The sequence below is a fragment of the Electrona antarctica genome (assembly GCF_951216825.1).
Source record: "Electrona antarctica genome assembly, chromosome: 16".
NCBI lineage: Eukaryota > Metazoa > Chordata > Actinopteri > Myctophiformes > Myctophidae > Electrona > Electrona antarctica.
In genome coordinates this window covers 27,089,174-27,113,454 of record NC_136797.1, presented here as the reverse complement: position 1 = coordinate 27,113,454, position 24,281 = coordinate 27,089,174, and the positions used below count along the sequence as shown (strand labels likewise).

Here is a 24,281-nt window from a genome sequence, read left to right as displayed (position 1 = left end):
TGTGCTGGTGTCATCGCAACAGTCCTCAGCATCAGAGAAGGAGGACATGTAATGAAGACCAGTCACCCTGTGGTAGCCACCCTGCAGAGCCTCTGGATAGGCAGTGAGCTCCATAGACCTGCGGCTGGATCTATTCACCGACACATTCCACAGGTGAACTAGCTGGGAACATATGGCACAACCCATGGCAGCTCAGCAGATTCGGACGGTGACAGTGAAATAGCACACACACCAAATTTTGAATACACATGTGTAGACATACAGTGTAGTCACACTCCAGTAAGTACTAAGTTAATCATGATTCATGACAGACATGACAGCAACTGCAGGTGACACAAGCTAGCAGACAGACATCACTTCACTATTACACATCCAACGTACGTAGTATCTGAGAGCATTGCAGTATCCTGGAGTGTCTTTCCCTGGAATGTGTTTATGCAAGTTCTCCTCCTGTCTGAAGCGCTGCCTTTGGCAAAGAGAGAGTGAGTGGCTGAGAGAGTGAAAGGTTTAGCATATAGAAGAGTTTTCCCCCAGTGACCGCAGACCGCAACCACCTCACATCCAACCCTGCCTGCAGGGCCTCATGTGGGTTAGTGTGAGTTCAAAGGTCACAAAGTCGTAACCAGGCTCCTAAGATACTTTTTAAAAACTGGCAGATTAAAGATCTAAATATTTACAGAGTTAGTTAGAGACGGTTCACAAGAAGAGGAGTTGAATCAGTGTGCTGGATTCCGCACGCACAGTCCTTCCAAGCCTGCTCAGTCCAGGCGACAACTGAGGACACACTATGCCCCCAATTAGTTGGGGGCATATCAAGCTTTGCTTTAACGTATGTAACTTTTCCTGTTGACACTTGATTGCTTTGATTAATAAGTAAAAAGCTTCTTGCATCATGCAGTCATCTTCTATCTGTCTGAAGAATTTTGTAGTTGTTTTTTCTGATGCTTCAGACGTCTTGTGTTCAGTTCATAACTGTTGTTATGAATGAAGTAGATCCTGAAAAGAAAAAGCGGACAAAAGAAATGTATTTACTTTAGAGAAATCATCATATCGTCATATCTCACTAAGCTACATTGTGACAACGTAATGCAAGGATCTATCTAGTGTTGGTCATGCTTTAGAAAAAGATGCTGAAAAACAGTCAAAAAGACACTCACATCTAAAACCTAATAGGCTGGATCAAAAACAGTATAAAAAGAGTCTGCACACCATTTTCCGCTCCCAGAAATAACTTTACTTAAATGGTAACGTTTCAAGCCAAAGCTCTTCCTCAGACAGTGTAGACCAGGGGTTTTCAACTTGTGAACCAGGGACCACCACCCTGACTAAGAATCAACCTGGGGACCACTGTTGTGTTGGGATGGGATAGCTATGGGCTAAGATTCGTGCTTTCGTAAACACTTGCTATGCAATGCATCCCATGCCTATACATACCATTGTTTCTCAACCAATGGTGACTAGTGTGGTCAATGGCATAATAGGCCTGCAGGTGGTCCATGGGAAAATGTTTTAAAATATAAAGAAAATGCCATTTGTTAAATGTATTCAAATATGTTTAAATATTACAGTAATTCAAAAGTCCATCAAATGTAAGAAAATATTTGAATTAATACTGTTTGCTTGGGCTTGATTTCATTCATTGCATACGTGCAACAAATTATATCAATCCCAGGCATTATTTAACTGAAGTGGTCCAGAGCCAAAATATTTGTTTTTATGGTTTCTCTTTTTTGAGAACCACTGATCTATTCCTATCCCACGGTTACCCTTATTCCATTCTCTTTTATCCAACCTTCCATTAAACTCAGATTTACTGATATACAGTAGCCTACTGAAAGAGCAATCAGGCAAGCTGGTATACTGATATACAGTAGCCTACTGAAAGAGCAATCAGGCAAGCTGGTACACTTAACCTTTCTGTGGAATTTCTTAACCTCCGACTTCCCAGTAATTGACATTATACATTGATAGCCTCACGTAGCCAGATAAATATCACTGTGTGCATTGCAAAGGCAGATAAGTCTCGCTACACAAGGCTACAAAATATTGACATACTTCCATGGAACAGTGCACAAAAGTTTAGTGCACTGTTGGAAGAAAATACAAAATATTCACTTTGCTACATTACTAAATGCATGGTCAGGGACCACATGCAATACCTTCACTGACCACCAGTGGTCCACGGACCACCTGTTGAAAACCTCTGGTGTAGGCAATCCATTTTTGAGTGGTGCAAACCACTCCAACAACCAGCTTTGTCTGTATGCATGTGTCTATGTATGTGTGTACCTGTACGTGTGTGCACCAAAAAAATGAGCATGCGGTTACTATGGTCACTGACATTACGTCAGACCACAGCTGATCAGGCTATATAAGACCTTGCACCACTCAGTTCACACGGGTGTGATTTTTATATGCAGTGTGTGACACCACACAGGTCTGTGGCCCATCGACCATCAGGCCCCAATCAACGTCACTGTCAGTGTCAGGTGACATTGTCATTGACAATATACCAGTAAGACGCCCTGAGGGCGAGAAGCACGCGACCTCGCCCTTTAGAGGCATGAGGCGTTAAGGGTCTCCATGATGTCACGTGATGTCACGAGGTCAGATCCATATATGGAGATCTAAGGGTCTCCATGATGTCACGTGATGTCACAAGGTCAGATCCATATATGGAGATCTAAGGGTCTCCATGATGTCACGTGATGTCACAAGGCATGATGGATTGGCAACCATATATGGTGGTGTGACTGACGCGAGACGCAGGATTTCATAGTAAATGCGTTGTGTAAATGCATCAAATATTGAAAAATAAAAACCAAGAAAGCACATTCCTGTTTTCTCCAGACTTTACAGACATTGTGCATACACAAAAGGACTTGTGATAAGATTTGTGATAAGAGTCATATATGATGGTATAAGGTATTGGGAACAGGACAGGGCTACAGTCTACATGTGAAGGAATAACATATCTTCAGGCTGAAACTGTGAAAGGTCCTTTTTAATTAATAATTTCCACACAATCATTCTTGAATAATAGAATTCCTACTCAGGTATGTCAAAGTTGGTACTCCAAAGGATTAATATCATAGTGATCATTATGAACTTTCTGCATTGTTAGCAGAGGGTACCAGTTTAACTAGCTGTACTTGGGGTGACCAAGACATTTGCATACATAACTGGTAATTATTCCAGTTCATTTGAACATATCAGAACATGCCCTCTTGAACTAGACTGTCTGGATAATATCATGCAGAGTTGAATGGCATATATATAGGCCTATACGAGTTATTACTATGCGTGTCAGTGATGTTCATCATCTGAACAGAAATGGAACTGTGGTCTGCTGTCTACCTGCCACACCCATCCCAACATGCTGGGGGGACATAGCAGGAGGACAGCCCCATGGAAAAGGACTGTAATCTGGAACAACGGCATGTAGGCGACTGGCTACATATTATGTTCTTATATCTGCAACCTTGTTCTTTTCTGTACAAATCTGATGTTGATGTTGACAAATGTTGATTTATTCACTTATATTCTGTCATTTCAAAATATAATATGGGTCATCATATTTTTAGATGCCTGTGATATAGCTAACATGTATTTGAAATGTGCAACGTTCAAATACACGTTTTACTCTACAGTCGTCCTATCTATAGACCACTATGACATGTCATAGATGGACTGCTGCTGTACAGAGTGCACTGTCATGCTCACACACATGCAGAAGAACACATGCTAATGGTTTGATGGGGTGTGTCTGCCATTATAGGTGTGCGTATGAGAGGGAGGAGATTCATGCAACAGAGAGGCATGATCCTTTCTCGTACCTACCTTTCAGTGTTACTGCTTCTGTCTCCCAAAGGATGATCAGTGAGCGCATACCGGCATATAGGATGATCACTGTGCGTCCCTAGGATATGGTGTGTGTAGTACGCTATCCTCTCTCTTCATCTCCTCCCTCCACACTCCCTCTCTTGTCTGCCTCTGTCTCAACCAGCCAGATACAGCAACTCATACTGTAAGCACTGAGGGCTACAGATGACATCACTGCTTCTCACTTAAAATTCATTTTTTTCTGTTTAAACACACACACACACACACACACACACACACACACACACACACACACACACACACACACACACACACACACACACACACACACACACACACACACACACACACACACAGTACTGTACATACCTGTGCATCTTTCTCACTCAGAGACCTTAAACAATGATGTTGCAGGTTAAATACATGCATGTTATTGGTTATTATCCCTCAGTACCTAATCAATGTGTCCTCAGAATTATATTGATCATATTACCGAAATAACACATAGATGCATGCATACAGTAAACGACGCTGTGATATAATTCAGATTATGAAATGAACATTAACTGTGCGCCTTTATGGTGATTGAGTAAAATCACAATTTAAATCGTTGTATTGATGCAATGGTGCTATTTCTAGTCTCTCAAACAAATGCTTGTTTCAATAGGCTTTGTTGCAGCTTCAAAGTAATGCATTTCTAACCATGAAGCCTGTATTACATTTTCAAACTATTACCAGGACCAGTAGTCATGAGTCATGTAATATTTGGATGATTATGTAGTATGTCTGCTATCCGAATTAGATGAGAATGTAAAGGCTTGTGTATTTGTGGTAGAGTAGTTGTCTTGCTTCTACTTTCTTTGCAGCAGCTATAGCTCAGGAGGTGACCGGCTTCTGGCATCCTGTGGAAGTTTCCACTAGAGTCTAGGTCCAAGACGGATGGAACCACTATAAACTGCTCTCAGTGAGCTATTCTAAACATATCTTATTCATTCCAATAAACTTAATATGTATGTACTGTACTGTAACCCACCAAAAGGAATATTAAACTAGAAAAAGTGCCCTTCTGGGCACAGGTCTCCACCAGGAGGATAGGAGTGTGTGTGTGATGCTTGGCCTGTTGTAGCGCCACCATGAGGCTGATTTGAAAACTGTCAATTGGCATTTCTTCCAAAGCCTAGTGGGAATATGCATGCACAGTTTCACCACAATCGGACGCTGCGTTGAGTAGTTGTGGCGATTTGTACAAAACAGGTACAAAGCGGGCTACTCCTGAAAAGTTTAGAAGCCAATCGTAGCCAATGAGGGTGGATTATGAGAAATCAAACAAACCACTCTTGATCACATGACTATGGAGAGCATGTGTACCGATTTGCGTGAAATTTGGATAAAATCTGAAGGAGTAATATTAGAAAATGTGTTTTACATATGTCGGCCTCCTGGTGGCGCTATAAAGAGCAGATGTGAAAAATTCCAGGCAAAGGTTTTTCCTTGGCCTCTAGGGAGTTGGCATACAAAGTTATCCACAGATCCCTGCAGTTAGAGGTAAAAACACTTTTCGGCCAGTTATAGCGCCACCATGAGGCTGAGTTGAAAATGTTCACGTGGCATTTCTTCCTCTGCCTAGTGGGAATGTGCGTGCACAATTTCACGGAAATCACACGATGTGTTCATGATTTGCAGCATTTTGTTTGAAACTGAGCACTCCTGCGAACTTTGGAAGCCAATCTTAGCCAATCAGGATGGAGTCTGAGGAATCTGAAAGACCTGTTTTGTTGAATGGCTTCTAGAGAGACTGTGTACCAATTTGCGTGATGTTTGGACAAAATCTGTAGGTGTACTGTCCAAAAACTTGTTTTGCACAAAGCGGCCTCCTGGTGGCGCTATAACAGGCCGATCTGGAAAGGTTGGGGCAGAGGTTCATCGTTGGCATCCAGGGAGTGTGTGTGCAAAATTTGGCATCGACCGGGTTAACGGTACCGGAGATTAGCTGTTCACAGACGGAGACGCGGACGGACACACGGACACACGGACGGACGGAGTGCAAAACATACTCTCTCCCCATGCCTTCGGCCTGGTGGAGACAATGAAAGACACTTTAAAAGAGCACTTTCAAATCATTGAACCAGTCATGGAAGAGTAAATCAGTTAGTATCCTGTTAGTCCTGTGTTAGTATTGTTTGCTATAGACCAAGGGCTCCATTTTCGTCACCGCTAAAGCCCTTATCCCTAAACTTCTTTGCCTTTTTTACTATTTTGAAAAACATTTTTGAATAGTTCAACTAGCCAATCTACATTGACACGTTGTGAGCTTGTAGACTGGCCATTTTAACTATTCAAAAATGTTTTGCAAAATAGTTAAAAAAGGCAAAGAAGTTTAGGGATAAGGGGTTTAGCGGTGACGAAAATGGAGCCCCAAGTGTCTTTTCTAGTGTTTGATTTAGTAGCAACATTATCATAACAGCCACTGTAACTGGAGAGAACATAGAACTCATTAAGTTATGTTACTTTCTGATATATGAATGAATAGTGACGAGTTGTGATTGATATCCCTCACTGTAATATTTGTTTTCAATCAGAGACCAGATAAATGGCACGATGCAAGACAAACTTAATGAGTTTACAAGTGGAAATAATGTAATGTTCCCCCGTTATTTCTTAACAGCCGTCACTGCTGTTTAAGCACTTATGTGGGACCGTTTAATACATCGACGATGCAGGTGAGATTGCTTGGACATTTTTATTTCCATTGCACTTACCCAAAAGAAAACAAAGTAGCTGAAGACAAACATTCTCACAGAGATCGGACTCATGTATAAACATTTGAGAGGAAAAGACAAAAATCACAATTACATTTTCTTATTCAAACAAATCATTTTGCTGTCATTAAAGCATAATTGACAAACAACAAAAACCTGGATCTATTGCTTTGCTTTAGGCTTGTTCAGCTTGTTTGATGCAGTATAGAATGTTTTAGCCACTTGAACCCTAGCTTCCCTATTCTCTGGGGAACATTCGCCAAAAAAAGCTTATTTACAAGCTTACAAAACGCAATGCAACAGGTTGTGAGCTTACAGTTTGACAGATTTTGTGTAGAGGGGAAAAAAAGAGCAGACCAAGTACATAAGGCTTTTGTCTTGTGAAATTCTGAAGATCGAGCTGAAACCGTGCCAAAATAAAGTCATATGTCATACATGACTGACGACATAGGATAGGCTGAACACAAAGTCCAAGATCAACATGAAGCCACGCCGTTATTAGATTCCCATCTTATTTCGTTTGTATTATTGAGCCTGATGAGCCTCCTGTTTTTCGTAGTAAATAATTACTATTTATGGTTAAATCTTTTTCAAGCACATCTTTTTCAAGATAAAACATTTGGGCCAGAAATCTTCAATTACACACATTAAAACAACATTTTATTGGCAATTTATTGTTCTGAAAATTGGCAGGTATAATTACCCTCATAGGAACTACACAAAGTAGATTTGCAATATTTTGACTACTTTGTCAAGTATGCTTAATGTTGCTTTATTTAAGGAGAAATGTATGAATACGCATTTTTATACTCTTGTTTTATTGATAAAACAGCTAATTAACTATTCATGTTTATTAACTTCCCATGTATGTAGCATTATGGTCTTATGCCGTTTGTATGTACAGTATGTGCATGTATTGTAAAATAAATACATATGTACTAGGTACAGTATTTATGTATATGTACCTCTAGTCTTCAGTATGATTATGAGAATAAATACAACCTCTGAAGCAAAGAAACTGTGATAAGACATGATTCCGTTTGTGTTGTCTTTACCAGTCATGAAAATGACTTAGTGTTACATGCAGTTAAAGGCATTTCAAATACAAATTAGACTGAAAAGCTCATGTGCGCATACATGATTCACATTTTGATCATATGAGAATCCTTTTTTTTGTGTGTAGCTCAGAATATTTCACTGATTTAAGCATTTTCCAGGGGCTCGGATTACTAATGTGAACTTGTTTATTTATGGTAGGCGAACAGTTCATTGATTCTCTGGTGTCTCTGAAACACTAATGTGCTAACCAAGTGGCAAGATGTGGGCAGAGCCATACTAGAAATAAGCAAATAATGGCAAACATGTTAAATTTCTATTGCTTAGGACCTCCAGGGAAACGTACAAGTGAACGCATAAACAAGTAAAGCATAACACTTGTGACCTCCTAAGCATAGCCACCTATCCTCTGCCTGCCTGAATTAGACACGGTTTACAGTATGACACTTAGATACTACAGTAGCCACTCAAACAGCTCCATAGATGTGGCATGATGTGTTATTTTCCACTGTAACATCAAATACCAGAATTGAGCAATAAAGATATATTTTCTTCCTACTACAATATATGATAGTCGAGTACCATTTTGTCTTCTTGTGACAAGGCAACAGATTAATGCATTGCTACGATTACAGTGATCACAACAAGGAGTCTTCGCCGCGGTGCAAATTCCTCGTTTCCTTGTGGAGGCAGGAGCGATGCAGAAGTCAATTGACCTGGTGAGAATGAAAAGACAAAAGCCCAAATTGTGAAACAAATGGTTCTTCAATCATACCTTGTGAAACATTATGGTCTAGATTAGAATAAAGTGTACACTAGTTTTGACATCTCCATAATTCCTGCCATGCTGGTTTACAGCGTTGTGTGAACTCATGACAGAGACAAGGACGGCTTCAGGAGCCAAAGCTTCCACTAAACATATTTTGACCCTCTACACTTAGTAAAATGGACCCTAGCCTCGGAACCCCAGGCGTTTTTATTTAAACGGACCCAAGTTCCAACTGTACTTGGTCATTTTTGAATAATTTTGGAAATATTTTCCTGTAATGACATGCACAAAATAGAGACGCCAGGGTTAATGTGGTTACATTTATACATTACAAGAAGTAAGATTCATTAAATGGTAGCATTATTAATCGTCATATTTGAAATAATCTAGATACTGTTTCGATGATCTATATAAGTCTCACCTTTCGCTTTCTCTGTGTCTTAAAGTGCTCTGGTCTCTGCCTCGATCTTTCTCTCTCCGTGCAAACTGTCTGTGTCGACCGGGGCCACGGTCTGTCTCACTGCAATCTCGGGGCCTCCACCATAGATGCTCAACAGATATTGCCACGTCTCCTCTGAGATCTGACCATAGTCAGCACCTATATGTGCCAAAACAAACAGAAATACACAGAGTGTGACTTCCTGAGGCTGTCAGTACACTGAAGGACAAAAAAACAAGAAAGAAATATCTGCAAACATCCCTTATTGTTGTTTACACACATAGTATACTTGCACTAATGTATATGTTACACATTCTATATACTGAATTATATATTTCCGTCTTTCTTTTTAAACATTACTATTCTAATCATTATTTTTTATCGGCTTTTTTTTTTAGATCCAGTATTATAATTAATTATCATTCATTCTCATCTTGTTGTTATTTTGTAATTGCCGTTAGCATCATGGTCTGTTGAACGTGATGCCAAACCAATTGCACTGCTCATAGCTGTATACGCATGACAAATAAACTCTTTTCAACAGTATTGAAACATTACGGACTGTCACCTTGTTTGAGCTGGATGTGTCCTCCTTTCATAACACCAATCTTACTGTTGTCAATGGGACCAGGTGGCTCTAAGAAAGAAGAGGACAAACAGTACTTTAAACATCTGAACCCGATTTATACTTTGTTTTACACTGGTGTTGCGATGCAACCTGTTGTTTGTAGTTTGTAGTTTATTTTTTTGTTTCAACACTAATCATTTTCCCTTTTATTCATTTCAGTTTTCATATCTTGTATCCTGAAAGACTTCTCTCTCCTGATTGGATACAATTGGTATCCCAACCTGAAAATGTATTTTCTGTTTAAGAGCTGGAGGGACTGGGAGACTTTACTGAACAAACGCCCTAGCAAGGATTACTGTTGGAAATGGAAATATAAAGCTATTGAAAAGCCAGTCAACACAAATGATTCGCGATGCAACGAGTTGCTACTTGTAACCACTTCCGACCTGCAATGGGCCAGGGGCAATTCTAAACGCTGCAATTTCTCTCTGCAACAGGTTTAAAAACACACCCCTTTAAACACTTGAGTCTAGACTTAGTAAACTGGACTCAAGTTGGCTCGGTGTACTTCTTGGGCTGCTTTATTCCGTCTACACCAAAAATGTTCTACAAGCTCACAGCACGTCTGCAGGTCTGCTATGTTTGGCTAATGTTCCACCAGAATAGGGTTATGGGCCGGGTTCAAGTGGTAAATGTGGTTATTAGTGGTTATGTAGCTGTACAGTCATACCATGGTCTTTGCCCTTAACAAAGCTCTCCCACTCTCTGAACCACTGCATGCTGATGCACAGGATGACCGTGGGCGCCTCCTCAGCCTGGAACTCTTTATTTAGCTAAAACAATGAGACAAGAGTATACAATCAAATTCAAAGGATAAGTACAAACATTCATACATACATAATTGCTTAAAACAGTACCCTACCTTGATGAAAGTGTCGATTTCCACTTTTCTGCGTTTTACCAGAGCTTCAATCTCCACCTGGCAGATGGCACACATGTACAGATGGTTCACAGCTGGACCACCTCCAAAGCTGCACAAAGATACAGGACACAAGATAGACCATTGGTTCTCAACCGTTGTCATTTCAACGACCTTTGATATGCATTAGGCCACGGACCCCCATTTCTTTTTTTTAAGAATACAACAACATATTAAACAAGTGGTTAACATACAGGTAATAGCGTGCCAGCTGCTCACCTGTTGTAAAGATATTCCCACACGTTCTGTGGCAGTATGACCACCAGGTCGTCTATGTATTGATATTTATTAGGTGGGATCCCTGTGCAAAAATAAAAGAGGTTAACCGTCATGTGCACAACAGACTGAGGAACAAGCTGAAACTGTCCATGTACAGTAACTACCATCCTCACCATTCTTGTACCTGTGCAAAGCATAAACCTTCTTCCTAAACTCTTATTTGTTATTCATGGTTAACTGCAGTAATTTCACCCAATAAAGTTGAGTTTGATGTGCATGCGTGGGCCTGTTTTGTAATGTGTGATTCTGCGTTCACGCCACGGTAGAGGCTACAAAAACTCTGAGCTACATTTCTACAGAGTCGCTGTTGAAGTGTTGCTCAAGCTACATCGCGTAAATGAGAAGAATATAGCACAAGGAACTAGTTAACAAGAATAGTTTTTAATTTAATGCGTAAATGAGAAGAATATAGCACAAGGAACTAGTTAACAAGAATAGTTTTTAATTTAATTTACACTACGTCGTTGGAGTGCTAAAACAGTTGAGGCCATCTCAAATATTTTGTAGCAGGTCACACCCATCACTTAGTGTTGGATATCAACGCCACTGGCTTCCACTGAAAATAATTTGTAGCCTATCACTTTGTCGCCACTAGTGGCGAATTAAGCAATATTACACGAGAGGGTTTAACGTCATTAATGCACGCAAGAAAATCGCTGAAAAAACATCTTTTTTAATGACAGATGTAGACAGTGTAGTCACTACGACCACAAATGTCCCAAGAAACTAGCTAGCCTAGCCACTGAGTTTGCTGCGCTCTGGAAAAAACAAAGCAGCTGAATTATTTTGATTAGGTGTGGAGTGGTGCTCGTTTGAACCACGGCTAGAAGGCCGTTTCAACCAGATCAGATTGCTTCCTCGAAACGACCCGTTGTATAATGCAGCATAAGGAAACATGACTTTGCTTGACTCATGAGCTTATGACAGAGAGCACTAACCTCCATGGCGACAGAGAAACGTTTGGTTGCTGATGGGTCCTGGTTCTGTGAAGGTGTTGAACTTATTAAGCCATTCTCTGGAAATGTAAAACTGAAGTAGGCTGGGCTCTCTCATGTTGGCTAGAGCGACCACCTTCTGTCTCTCCCGAATCGATTCTTCGCTGCTCTTCCTGCACACCGTGAGGAAATATGTTATACACCACATTCAGCAGTACTTTTTACTGATACAAACTTATTTGAGCGATCATTATTGTAGGACTGTGCATGGCTCACCTATAGAACAATACATAGGCCTCTGCATTCTGCACGACTGTTTCGTGGACTTCGGTTACGTATTGGTCATCAAATTCATACCACTGACCATTAATCACATTCTGACAGTACGCTATGTAATGCCCACCTGGAACACAAGAAACAAAGCGATGAGAAGTGAAATATAACAAGCAGAAGAAGGAGTCTAATTTATGCAATGTCTTACAACGGTGTCAACAGTGCCAAAAATAGCTGATCTACAAGCTTGCTTGTATCCAATTAATCCATCTTCAACCGCTTACGGACTTCCCTCTCCAGAGCAACATTCGTAACTTCTCCTAGGGGATCACGAGGCGTTCCAAGGCCAGTGAGTCGATGTAATCCCATCCCTCCAACATCCCATCCTTGGTCTGCCCCGGGGTCTCCTCCAAGTGGGACGTGCCTCGAGGACCTCCCTAGTTTGACGCCTAACCAGATGCCCGAACCACCTAAGATGGCTCCTTTCTCTAAGGGAGATGACAGCCCCGCGTCGAAGAAAACTCATTTCCGCCGCTTGTATTCGCGACTTAATTATTTTGGTCATGACGCACACTTCATGCCCATAGGTGAGAATAGGAAGGAACGAAGATTGCTCGGTAGACAGAGAGCTTTGCCTTCTGGCTCAGCTCTCTTTTCTTTTCCTTTCCTTGTAGATCAGCTATATTTGGTGCACAACATGGTTCTGACTACGACGCAGTTCTACAACACCAATATTGACAAAGTATAAATTAGACTTGAGGCTTACAAAAGAAGGCCATTCTTGATTAATGAGGGAATTAGTAATGATAACTAATTTATGCCTATAAGTCTTCAGTAAGGAGATATGATTTGAGGTGTGTGTTTATCTAGAGGAGTTGAGTCATACTTCCTGCAGTGCCATGGTGACAGATGACTGACAGCAGATCATATGTGGTGATTTGGGAGGGACTTTCTTTAGCTAAGAAAGGTCGCAGGTCAAGGCACTCCAATGGGAATGAGACGTGGCTGCTGATTTTGAAGGAATACATGACCTCATGGCGAAAGCGCTTCAGGTGAATGCACAGAATCTAGATCATTTCGGGCACAAAAGATCGGGCACATGTTAATTTAATTGTGGTAAAACTGCCATCTTCTACAGGAACATTTAAATTAAAGTTATTCACCTCAGGCAGTCGGAGTACTTTGCAATATTTTACACCATTTCTCAACCTGTACAGATGAAGATATTTGTAGATATTAGTTTTGTTAATAGACACCAAAATGATTTTGTCATTAAAGATGTCAAGATGATGGAGTCTGTCAAACTTTTAAATTAAATCATTTTCTTGTAACAGAGAAAACATTTCAGTTCTTAAAATGTTACTAATGAGCAAATTGTACAGTTACAACAACAGGTCTAAATAAATGTGACTATTCATTAATATTTTGTAAAGCGAAATATATGTAAATATTTCAAGCTGAACAAAGTGAACAATATGTAGGTCCACTAAGCATTATTATAATGCTTAGTAGTGGAACTACATATTTCAATGTACTCACTTTTTACATCTTTCACAGCTGTACATGTTGTCCCCTGTAAAAAGAATGAATACATACAATTATGAAACATTCCTTGAAATACGCGTGTTGGGAAAAACTATGGTGGAAATCTTCACTCGCTTACCTTTCAGTTCATCTGCAGCAAAGAAGGCTGCAAGGCAGTCCTCTAGATTCACCAGGGGTCCCCAAAACCAGCTGGGGATGCAGGAAACTACAAACCTGCACAAAGATGAACAGATCCAATCTTTTAAATCGATGTAATCAGTATACCCATGAAATAAAGCTTTTACTTACTTAAATCGATGAAATCATTACACCCATGGGCATTCCACAATGATAAGGACTTCATAATATCCTGTTGCTGTCAAGTCAACGTAACTTTTCAAGTCTCTTAAATCCTCTTAAAAACCAAATATATTTGTTAATATATTTCAACCTATGTATACTAATAAGATTTAATTAATTATTTCAAACATACAATAAAAGATTGAATAAAAATACCAAACAGAAAATATATATTACAATAATAAGAAAAACGATGAAAATAAAATAGTTAACTGTCATAGCAAAATTATGCGTTTGCGAGCACACACTCAAAACAATTCAACTGTACAGAATGTGCAGTACACCCGTTTCAGAATGTGACAAGAATATATACCAGCTGATACATACATGGCATATTTGCAGTTCTATATTCATATCCATGATGTCCATGATGTACAGCAGTAGGTAGGAGAAGCACTAACTTGCGTATAGAGTCCATGATGTAGGTGATCCAGCCCTGGGAGCCGTACATATCGGGAGAGATACCCGTCTTGGCTGGAAGGTTCTGATGGATGGAGGCGTGCAGTTTGGCCAGATCCTCTTTACCGGGAATAGGTAGGGACAGGTCCTGGAATGTCTCCACCGTGGTGGACACCTATACCGGACAACACCAGTGTTAGTCTGCAGACTGTAACACAGTGCTTCCCAAACCGTTTATTTAGCCTGTGATCCAAAACAAATAAAGGAAACCTATAAAAATTGGTCCCAGTGTTTGGGAGCCAGTGCTGTAACAGACAGCACCTGTGTCTGTCACATGACATGACGGGTTATGGGTCAACATCCAGAACCTGTCTGTCACATGACATGTGTCCCCTTTAGTTGTTGTTGTTGGGGCGTTAAGTCACTGTACATTTGCGTACCCAGACATCATGCGGGAACGCCTACTGAGTGGCATGAAACTACTTTCTGGCCTTGACAGCCCACTGTACTGTACATCCAAACAGAAAAGTCCTATCTGATTGCATTAAACAACGTTAAACTCACTTTGTCACTTGATTCGCCGCATGCGCATCTATTAGGAGCAGTGTGCCCGATTAATGGAGACTGGCCATAATTCCGTCATTCCATAACTCCGACTACATGGCTTCGCGTGCGGTTAGTGATAGTGATAGGGTTAGTAATGGGGCGAGTCAGACTAAAGGGACCAGTGCCATGTTAACCCTATTAATACAGCACCCTTGGACCACTTAGGGGTTAAGTGTCTTGCTGAGGGACACTGTGACAAATTAGACTGGGCAGACGGGTGGGCAAACCAAGTGACCTTCTGATTGCCAGAGGGCTTAATCACATTGTATAGACTATAGATTAATTCTAAACAACACCTCTTCTGACTTTACTTTGTTCCACATGGATTCAAATAAAATATTCACTTCACTTCTATTAATATTGCAATTTTCATGCAAGCAGGATACATTTTCCATTAATGAAAAAATTACAACTGCAATTTATCAAAGTAATTGCAATGTTCCATGTTGTAGTATTCTATACATGTATTGTAGTATTAGTCTGCATATTATTTCTAGACAGAATATGTAAGCACTAAGCAGCTCCCCCTGCTGTTAACAAGCAGACACTGAAGCATTGTAGCTCACCCTGTCACAGGCCAGGGGACTCACTCTTTCCTTGGCGTTTCTCCCTTGATTGTGCTTAAACCCATTGAGACCAGATTCTACTAAATGTCTTCTAAAACATGACAGTTCTCTGAAAAACCTATGTTTCTATGTTTAGTGGTTCTCAAAGTTCAAACTGTTTCATGTCAAGGACCCCCAAAAATTATATGTAATTGGCCGCCGACCCCCATCTGAAAATATGTTGTTCCAGGAACCCCCCAGAAGCAAAGATCTGAGATATGAAAAACTGGCAGAATTGAAATTGAAATTTTCAAAAATAGCAATCTACAAGCTCGTAGCGCCACTCGGTGCCGCGCTATGAGCTTGTAGATCTGCAATTTTTCAATAGCTAAAGTATAACACAATGCTTAAAAGACCAAAAGGGGTTCCCGTTCCTGAATGGGTTAAACCATCTAACTTCATTAAAACTATATGCCCAAACCTAACCCTAACCTGACAAGCACTATGCCTAACCCCACAAGCAATATGCCTAACCCTACTCTCACAGAAATAATGCCTAAACAAACCTAACCTCAAAACCCTGTCCGCCTGGTCAAAACACCTGGGAAAGAGGTAGTCCACACAGGGCGGGGCTTATAGATCCCACTTGAGAGTCTTGAGAGACCCACTGTGATTGGCCAGTAGTTCACTGTGTAGTTAGTAATCACTCATTGTGATTGACAGTTCTCCCTTCCTAGCGTTTTTGCAACTATTGGGCGGCAGTGGCTCAGGGGTAGAGTGACCAGATGGGAACCACAAGGTTCCCAGTTCGAACCCGGGCTCCCCCAGAGATAGTGTAGAAGTATCCTTGAGCAAGACTCTGAACCCCTAATGGCTCCCGATGTGCAGGTTGATGCCTTATGGTTTCCTCCGGCATCGGTGTGTGAATGTGTGTGTGTAAATGGTTGAATGTAATGCACAATCTCTGTAAAGCGCCTTGGATAAAGGCGCTATATAAATGCACCATTTACCATTATCCTAAAATGTTGGTGGAATCCATAATAACGCGACAGAGAAGCACAGGTGATCCCGTCACAGGACAGAGACACTGATGCAAAACTCACCCTGTCACAGGTCAAACATTGGACCAGGCTGAGGATGGAGCCATCAAAGATGTCAGAGATCACACTGCGGTAGCGAGACTGTTTCTTCTTCCTGGAAGTCGGCAGCAACTGAGCTGAAGAGAACATGTACCAAAGGGATGATTATGAAGGAGAAACATACCAGGTTATTGTTAACGACTTATGGTTCCAGTGGGAAATGTTTGTGAGGAATGCAAAACAAAGCGGCTTCTTTGCCGCCATACTGGACTACTGGTGAGTGGTGTCATCTTGAACCTTGTACGACGAGTAACGGAAATAACCAACCTACAGACTCACAAAGAGTTGCATCGTGACCTAAGTTTGTAGAACTGCCATTTTCACAATAGAACTAGAAAACGTGCCCTTCCGGGCACATGTCTCCACCAGGAGGATAGGAGTGTGTGTGTGATGTTTGGCAAAATGTTTAGGAGGATGTTTTTTTTGTTTTGTTTTTGCAACAATTTTCTTCATTTTGTTGAGGAAATGCAGAGCCAGATCACTCATAGCATCTCTGAGGATAGAATTCTGGATGAGCAGGACATGTGCAGCATTTTGTACAAAACGGGCCACTCCTGAAAACTTTGGAAGGCAATCTTAGCCAATCAGTGTACAATCTGAGAAATCCAACAGACTCGTCTTGATCACATGACTACAGAGATCATGTGTACCGATTGCCATTTCTTCATACGCCTTTGATGGCAATTGGATAATTTGAGGCATTTTGTTCCAAAAATGTGTTTTGCAAAAATCAACCTGTTGGTGGCGCTATAACAGGCCAATGTGAAAAGGGTGGGATATATTCCTCAGCCTAGTAAGAAAATGTGTGAAAGATTTCACGTAAATTGCATGCTGCGTTCATAATTTGAGGCTTTTGTTCAAAACGGGGCAATCTTGCAAACTGTGAAAGCCAATTATAGCCAATTAGGATGGAATATGAAATATCGGACAGATCCAACTTGAGCACATGACCATAGAGATACTGTGTAAGGATTTGTGTCAAAAGTCGGCCTCCTGGTGGCGCTATAAAAGGCAGATGCGGAAAATGCAGGTCAAAGGTTTGTCCTTGGCCTCTAGGGAGTGTGCATGCAACGTTGCACGCAGATCGGTGCAGTTTTAGGTAAAAAATGTGAAAAGCTGCCTCATGGTGGCGCTATAACAGGCCGTTCTGGAAAATGTGGGGCAGAGGTTCATCGTTGGCATCCAGGGAGTGGGTGTGCAAAGTTTGGCATCGACCGGGTTAACGGTGCCGGAGATTAGCTGGTAACAGACGGACGGAAGGAAGGAAGGACGGACGGACGGACGGACGGACGGACGCACACACACACACACGGACGGAGTGCAAAACATACTCTCTCCCCATGCCTTCGGCCTGGTGGAGACAATTACCTAAATGTGGTTACTGGACAGTGGACAGTCACAGTGGACACTACACATTTATACATTTTTGTAAGCGTGTATATTTGAGAAAAGTGAGTGTATGAAATCCAAGCTGGCTCCACACACCTTTCTTAAAGGAGTAGACGGGGCCTGCAGAGCGAAGGGGGCTGGGCCGCGGTGGACTGGAGGACAGCTTGGGGCGATGCTCCTGAATGGTTGGAACCGGACTGCAGGGTCGGGACTGGGTCTGGGGCCTCTGGGCCATTGATGCTTCATTGTCTGGTACTAAAATACAGAAATAATAAAGTGAAGCAAATGACCTGAAACTGGCAAAAAAAAAAACAGTGTCCTGTATTATTGTGTAATCCTGCGGATCTAATACCTAAGGTGTTGTTGTTGTTGCTCTGTCCTTGTACTGCATTCTGCGTCTGGTTGTTCACTTGGACCTGAGTGTTAGACGTTGCCAGCTCCTCTGCAGGACTCTCAGGGGTGCGTCTCTCAGCTGCCGTGTCGACGTCTGCGTCCTCGTCCATCTCCTGAGAGCCCCCGCGGAGCGGAGAGCCAGACACCTTCCTCTCCTTCAGCCTCTCCTTCTCTGAGATCAACCCCCCGGGGCTCACAGCAGGTATTCCCCTGACAGCGTCACATTCATCCTGCAATAGAAGCTCCGCTTCCCCTGCGGCTGCGCCGCCGCCGCCGCCTCCTCCTCCTCCTCCCTCCCCCCGGTCACTGCTGGAACCTGAATCACATGACAAGAAGTCGTCCTCGGACGGGGAGTGGTCTCCATCCCACCTCTCGTCTCCGTCACTTCCCTCGCAGCACACAGCAAACTCTGCCAGAGGCTCCTTCAATTCCTCGTGGAGCTGGTCCATCAGACAACGCAGGAACTCCTGGGTGTCCTGTCCCACCACACAGACAGAGGGAGAAGGTCTGCTTGTGCTGCTCAGAACAAGCAAAACAACCTCGGGTGGTGAAATAACGAGGCAGCAGATGAAAAGATACTTTTTGGTGAATATGTAATAGAATGAGCATGCACACTTGCCAATTTCAAAATTAGAAGATGGAAGGAGAAATGTGATTTAGAAGGGTTTTTTTTTCTTTCTGGCTGAAATTCCTTGGCAGCAGACAAAGAACCAGTAAATATGTCCACTACAGGAAGATTTAAACAAAATATTTAAAAACCTTTAAAGGACCACTTCACCACTTTTCAACCTACCTTCATATAATTGGTCCTCACTAATGTTCATGATAAAATGACACTATTCTTTTTTACTCGGTATGTGTCTCATGGAAGGGCTGTGGGCAGTTCAGAAACCCGCCCACCAGTGACATCATCGATGGGGAATCCAAGCTAATAGAAACTGCAGGCTTTCTATTCCTGAAAAGTTGCAATACGATAATGGAAGCCATCGTTCTCACGATAATACAAAAAAGAAAATCTTGTTTTAAAAATAATATGTCTAACGATGATGTCACTGATTGGTCGTGTTTCTGAACTGTCCACAGCCCTCCTATGAGACACAGACTGAGTAGAAATAAATTGTACTATTTTATCATGAACATTAGTGAGGACCAATTATATGAAGATAAGTTGAAAAGTGGTGAAGTGGTCCTTTAATGTTACACAACAGTCAATACCAAACAAAGCTAGAAGCTTCCACTCTAACAAACTCCAAGACTAAAAGATTTTTTACATTTTATTTTCAGGGCATGGCAAATAATCTAACGGACTTAAAACAAAAGGTTTGGATGACAATATCAACAAAAACAATGGGGTCTTCTTACTATTAAGTAAGAGGCACTCGTACGTCAGGCGTTGGGTATTAAAGTGTGGATGGTTGTTGAGCTCTGGTGTGATGTCGGGTGTTGTTGGGACCCTACCTGCTGGGCATAGCCACGAAACATGGGGTTGACCAGTTTGATGCCATGAGACAGGTTGGTAGGGACCACATAGCTGGGCCTGGGGTGAGGGCAAACAGAATTGAATGATAGGCCATTGTGAATTATTTCATTAGAAGACAGGCAAATCGAAAACTGCCCAATGTCCCGCATTAAAGTTCTCCACTGTATAATCGAGATAACTCACCGCAGCGCTAGGTTTTGACTAACTGTGTTGTTTGCACTCAACGTAATGATAAACAGTATCACAGCTACAGGCATTTAAGGTACTGCTGGGCCAACAACAGGCGTAGGTGTGTGTGGTATAATTACAGTCATACCACAGCTTTACATTCATTACACGTATTATTTCTTAACCAGCAGGAGCAGTAAGTGATTTTCTAACTAGCGCTATATTCTCTTAGCAATCATTTCTGTAGAGTGTTTGTTCAGTAATAGGGGTCTCCCTGTCTCTACAGCTCTTTAGTAAACATAAAGTTGATGCTTATAAATGGGTACTCTATCCCAATTAGATGAAATTGACAACTCTGTTTATTGAATACTCTATCTATAGCAATGATTACTATCTGAATTTGGAGCTTTCCACACAAAACAACAAAATAATATAAGAAATGACCATTGGCCAATCACATTTACAAACTTCTGTAAATCTGCTATTTTTGTCAAATGTTAGCTCATTTTTGGAAAATGTTCACCTATTCTAGTGTGATAATAGGTATGGTAGGGTTTATGTGGTCAAATCTAAAATCATCATGATCAGGTGATTTACTAGAAAAGACACAAAATGTAAAACAAAAGATTGTGATGTTTGATGACGATGTGTCTTCATTTCCATACATGGCTTACCGTTTTTTATGCCAGAGCTCAGAGATGAGTTTCTGGTAGCTCTTACACAGAGCTGGTTTTTTATCTGTTCGGACTAGTCCACTACAGTCCAGGAAGAACTGAGTGAGAGGAGGGCTAAAGAACAGAGAGGACAGTAGGACACAATTCAATTTACATTCTAGCAGAGAAAACTGAAAGAAACAAGCATTTTCCATAATTTGGCTAAATATAATGAAGCACTCAGAGGAAATACTCTCACCAATTGGACAGGGCTTGAAGGGCTGCATTCATATAACACGAGTTTCCAATATTTTTCATTCCCGTCAAGCCTAGAAACAACAGAATAAAGGGCCTTTCAAACGGGAAGCGAGGAACGCACACGTTGTTGCCTGGATCAAAGAGAGGTCTGCTACAGGTCTTCTCAAGAGGAGCGTTAAAAAAAAACAGAATCCAGGTCTGGTGAGTCACGGGCGTGTGCACGAAACGAGCACGCGCGCAACAGATTCACGGGACCGCGTTTACGTAAATACGCTTGCGTTGTCGCACCGCGACTGCTCTGCGCAAAAACGCAGGTCTCATTCTGAAGGCGTGTTAAATCGCTTCACGTTTGAAAGGCCCTTAAAGCAGAAAATAATTCAAACCCAAAACAAGATGCCAGGTGTTGATGTTGTGATACAACTACACAGATGGATTTGAGATAAATATAATACTTTGTCACCGTGACCAGACCTCAGATAGTAAATTATGAATGCCAGTGTCATTATATATGAAATAAGCCCGGTACCTATTCTTAGACTTCAGAGTAATTATATTTCTTACAACATGGTAGATGTGGTGATATCATATACTGTATATGAACTTCCTTGGAGAGTCCCTGCAATTATTAAAGGAGCACTTTTGAGTCGCCATTGTGCCGATTGTTCTAATGTGAGTGAGGAGATCATAGAGTGACAAGAAATACTTTGTGTTGGAAATGAGCTTGTACAAATTGGGTCCTGAATAGATACCATTCCGGGACCAAGAACAAAAATACAATACTACTACACAAGGTATGAACGCACCCCTGGGTTTGATCTCATCCTCTTCTGACTCGGATCCTTCCTCTTCTGCCACAGCAATTGGTACTGCTTTTATTGGGTGACCAGTTGGTGGCGACATTGCATCCTAGAGAAACATTTTGGTCGGGAATAAAAACAACAACATTTGAGCTAGCCCAAAACATCAGCATTTGTAGCATTTCAATTGTTTTTTTTATATAAAAGAAGTGTAATGAATGATGAGGCTGAGCAGATCTGACCTTCTTCAAGCGAAGCCGTACCTGCTCCGTGGCTTTACAATGGTGGGGTGTATTAGCGACAGGCACCGGGGCTGGTCTCTGCTCCAGAAACACCTCCCTCTCACACACATAACACCAGATCCTGAACGTGGTCAGGTTCACGGTCAGGTTGTGCTTCTTAGACTGCACACGCACACGCACACGCACACGCACACACACACACACACGCACGCACGCACGCACACACACACACACACACACACACACACACACACACACACACACACACACACACACACACACACACACACACACACACACACACACACACACACACACACACACACACACACACACACACACACACACACAATCAATACTTTGGATGGAGGAGGTAAATGCTTTCTGAGAAACAAATGAGAACTTTCAATAAATGAATTTTAGTAAGAGCATTTTACCTGTGCATGCAAGGTGCTGTGGTCACAGTATGATTCTCCACAACCAACGTATGAGCAGTCATTCTGCAGAAACAACACATTGGATAAGTTATATTATATTATATATATATATATCATACAAAAATATCCTTCCTTAACAAGTGTTTGTATTGTATGTTTGAGCTACATAGAAGAAAAGATTCCTGCACTGTCCTCTTTACTGCAAATAAAAAATGTGTTGAAAGACACAATGTTTCAGTAAGCAGACCTTCTCCATGTTATCTTATATCTGTAAGTAAAAATGCCAAGCTCTCATTTACAGTATAGTGTATTTCTGCCAACAAGCGGTGCTCTGTGCTGTCCAAACAGGGCATGGGGCAAAAAATGCTAAAAGAAAATGCAAGTCAATATTTAGCCCTGTATATTCCCTCAGACCCACGCTCATTCTGTAGCTCATCTCGGAGCTACAGTATGAGTGTAGGGTCTGAGGGAACATAAGGTGCCAATAGCGCTGAGGGACACAGACCTGGCATTTACTTTCATTTAGTCCTAATTAATACTGTAGTACTTACTCCAATGTATAGCCTACATAGATAAACTAGATAAAGATGACGCTCGTATCCATAACAACATGCAGTGAGGGCAACAACAGAGAAGTCTGTTCCTTCCTTCTTTCTCTACTTTAGCTACTCCAAAAGGTATCTTTAAAGGTCTATTATTTCCACAAGAGATAGTTACTTACTCTAAGAAGGTTGGGGGACCACCTAATGACCTCTCTTTGATGTTTTTATAAACAAAACATGAAGATGGATCATGGATAATATAGCAGCAACCCTCACTAAAGTGTCAGACATTTGAAATGTGTCCCTCTATAGACCCTACCTCCAGACAGGCCCATAGGTTTGGCCCCCCTGCTCCACATGACTGGCAGGTTCCCTACGAAGAGAGACAGTGCACAGCACATGATTATTATGAATACTGCTACAATAATGTGACACATTTTCCAAATGCAATCCAGAACGTCAACGCAAAAGGTGAGGCAAAAAAATAAAACCCACCTTGGATTTCTGCAAGAGTTCCTCTTTGGTCACCTCCCCTATGGAATCCAGGTGGGGGCAGATATCTTGGTCAGCCATATTAATTCAGTCTCCTCAATTGGAGATCTAAAGTCTCTTGAGATTAAAACATATATAACTTGTTTTTAAGGCAAGCTGTTGTAGCTAACGCTAGCCAGTAGCTATCACTGTCATCATAATCAACATAACACCCCGCAAGGATTTATAGTAGGCTAGGTATGATTGTTTTGGTCATCTGTGCTAATTAGCTATTAAACCAAAAATATGTTTCACGCCATCATAGAAACATCTACCTTTCCTCAGAAAATGTGACAGCTCTTCAAATTAAAAGGCCTTGTTTTCATAGCGAATTATCGCTATGAAAAGGCTATTCGAGCTTTAAACGACGTCATCGTAACGACGGGTGCACGTCTACCAAATTAAAATAGAAAATGCAAAATAGTCTCGACTATATCAGGTATGTATTGTTCATTCTTATAATAAACGTGATGTTTGCGGTAGATCGACTGTAGATCCTGACAAGCGGCTGACGCGATGCGACTCCCCCCGCCCCTTCAAAACACAGCACTGTCCCTCAAGGGATCCATTTCCTCCCTTCGCAACACAGTAGTGACGTCACAGTCGTATCCTACCCAGACCAGTGGTTCCCAAAGTGGGGTCCGGGGCGGGCCCCCCCCAGGCGTTCTTGAGGGCTAAATTATAGTTTTAATAAGGGAAAATTAGCGAAATGTGTGGCAAATCTGCAAAAAAAAATGCTTACCACTAGCTTTCTTCACAAATGTGTTCATAAATGTGTCTACTATAACATATACATTTGTTCCTGAAAGTTGGGGTACCATTATCAACCGATTCAACCAAGGGGGCAGGCAGACTTTCCAACGTTGAAGCTCTGGGTCCTAGTGGTAGGAGGAGGGACTACAGGCGGACCCGTGGATT

At 41.6% G+C, this 24,281-nt stretch overlaps 1 protein-coding gene across 2 annotated transcripts; it reads right to left on the bottom strand.

Moving 5' to 3' along the window:
* Nucleotides 1-6,564: 6,564 nt before the first annotated feature.
* usp20 (ubiquitin specific peptidase 20) lies at nucleotides 6,565-23,887 on the bottom strand. 2 transcript variants are annotated; one of them, XM_079525066.1, is made up of 24 exons: nucleotides 23,328-23,887; nucleotides 23,152-23,205; nucleotides 22,291-22,353; nucleotides 21,854-22,015; nucleotides 21,618-21,720; nucleotides 20,816-20,885; nucleotides 20,578-20,691; nucleotides 19,714-19,792; nucleotides 18,215-18,731; nucleotides 17,959-18,117; nucleotides 16,438-16,550; nucleotides 14,186-14,358; nucleotides 13,564-13,658; nucleotides 13,440-13,473; nucleotides 13,064-13,109; nucleotides 12,787-12,967; nucleotides 11,904-12,030; nucleotides 11,631-11,800; nucleotides 10,633-10,714; nucleotides 10,357-10,465; nucleotides 10,165-10,267; nucleotides 9,435-9,503; nucleotides 8,849-9,025; nucleotides 6,565-8,374 (listed from the first exon to the last, which is right to left on the bottom strand). In XM_079525066.1, the coding sequence occupies exons 1-23, from the start codon at nucleotides 23,403-23,405 to the stop codon at nucleotides 8,868-8,870; spliced, it is 2,859 nt and encodes a 952-aa protein (XP_079381192.1). In that variant the 5' UTR covers nucleotides 23,406-23,887; the 3' UTR covers nucleotides 6,565-8,374; nucleotides 8,849-8,867. The 2 variants fall into 2 exon arrangements, with proteins under 2 accessions (XP_079381192.1, XP_079381193.1); XM_079525067.1 differs by having other exon boundaries at nucleotides 21,875-22,015.
* Nucleotides 23,888-24,281: the final 394 nt, after the last annotated feature.

What these genes read in the sequence shown, in the direction of transcription:
- usp20 (XM_079525066.1), bottom strand. Translation starts at nt 23,405, where the DNA reads ATGGCTGACCAAGATATCTGCCCCCACCTGGATTCCATAGGGGAGGTG. An exon ending in TTCGTGGCTATGCCCAGCAG is followed by an intron (nt 18,732 to 19,713) that starts GTAGGGTCCCAA and finishes GTGGTGGGACAG; the next exon opens with GACACCCAGGAGTTCCTGCG. An exon ending in AAATCGACACTTTCATCAAG is followed by an intron (nt 10,268 to 10,356) that starts GTAGGGTACTGT and finishes TCATTGTTTTAG; the next exon opens with CTAAATAAAGAGTTCCAGGC.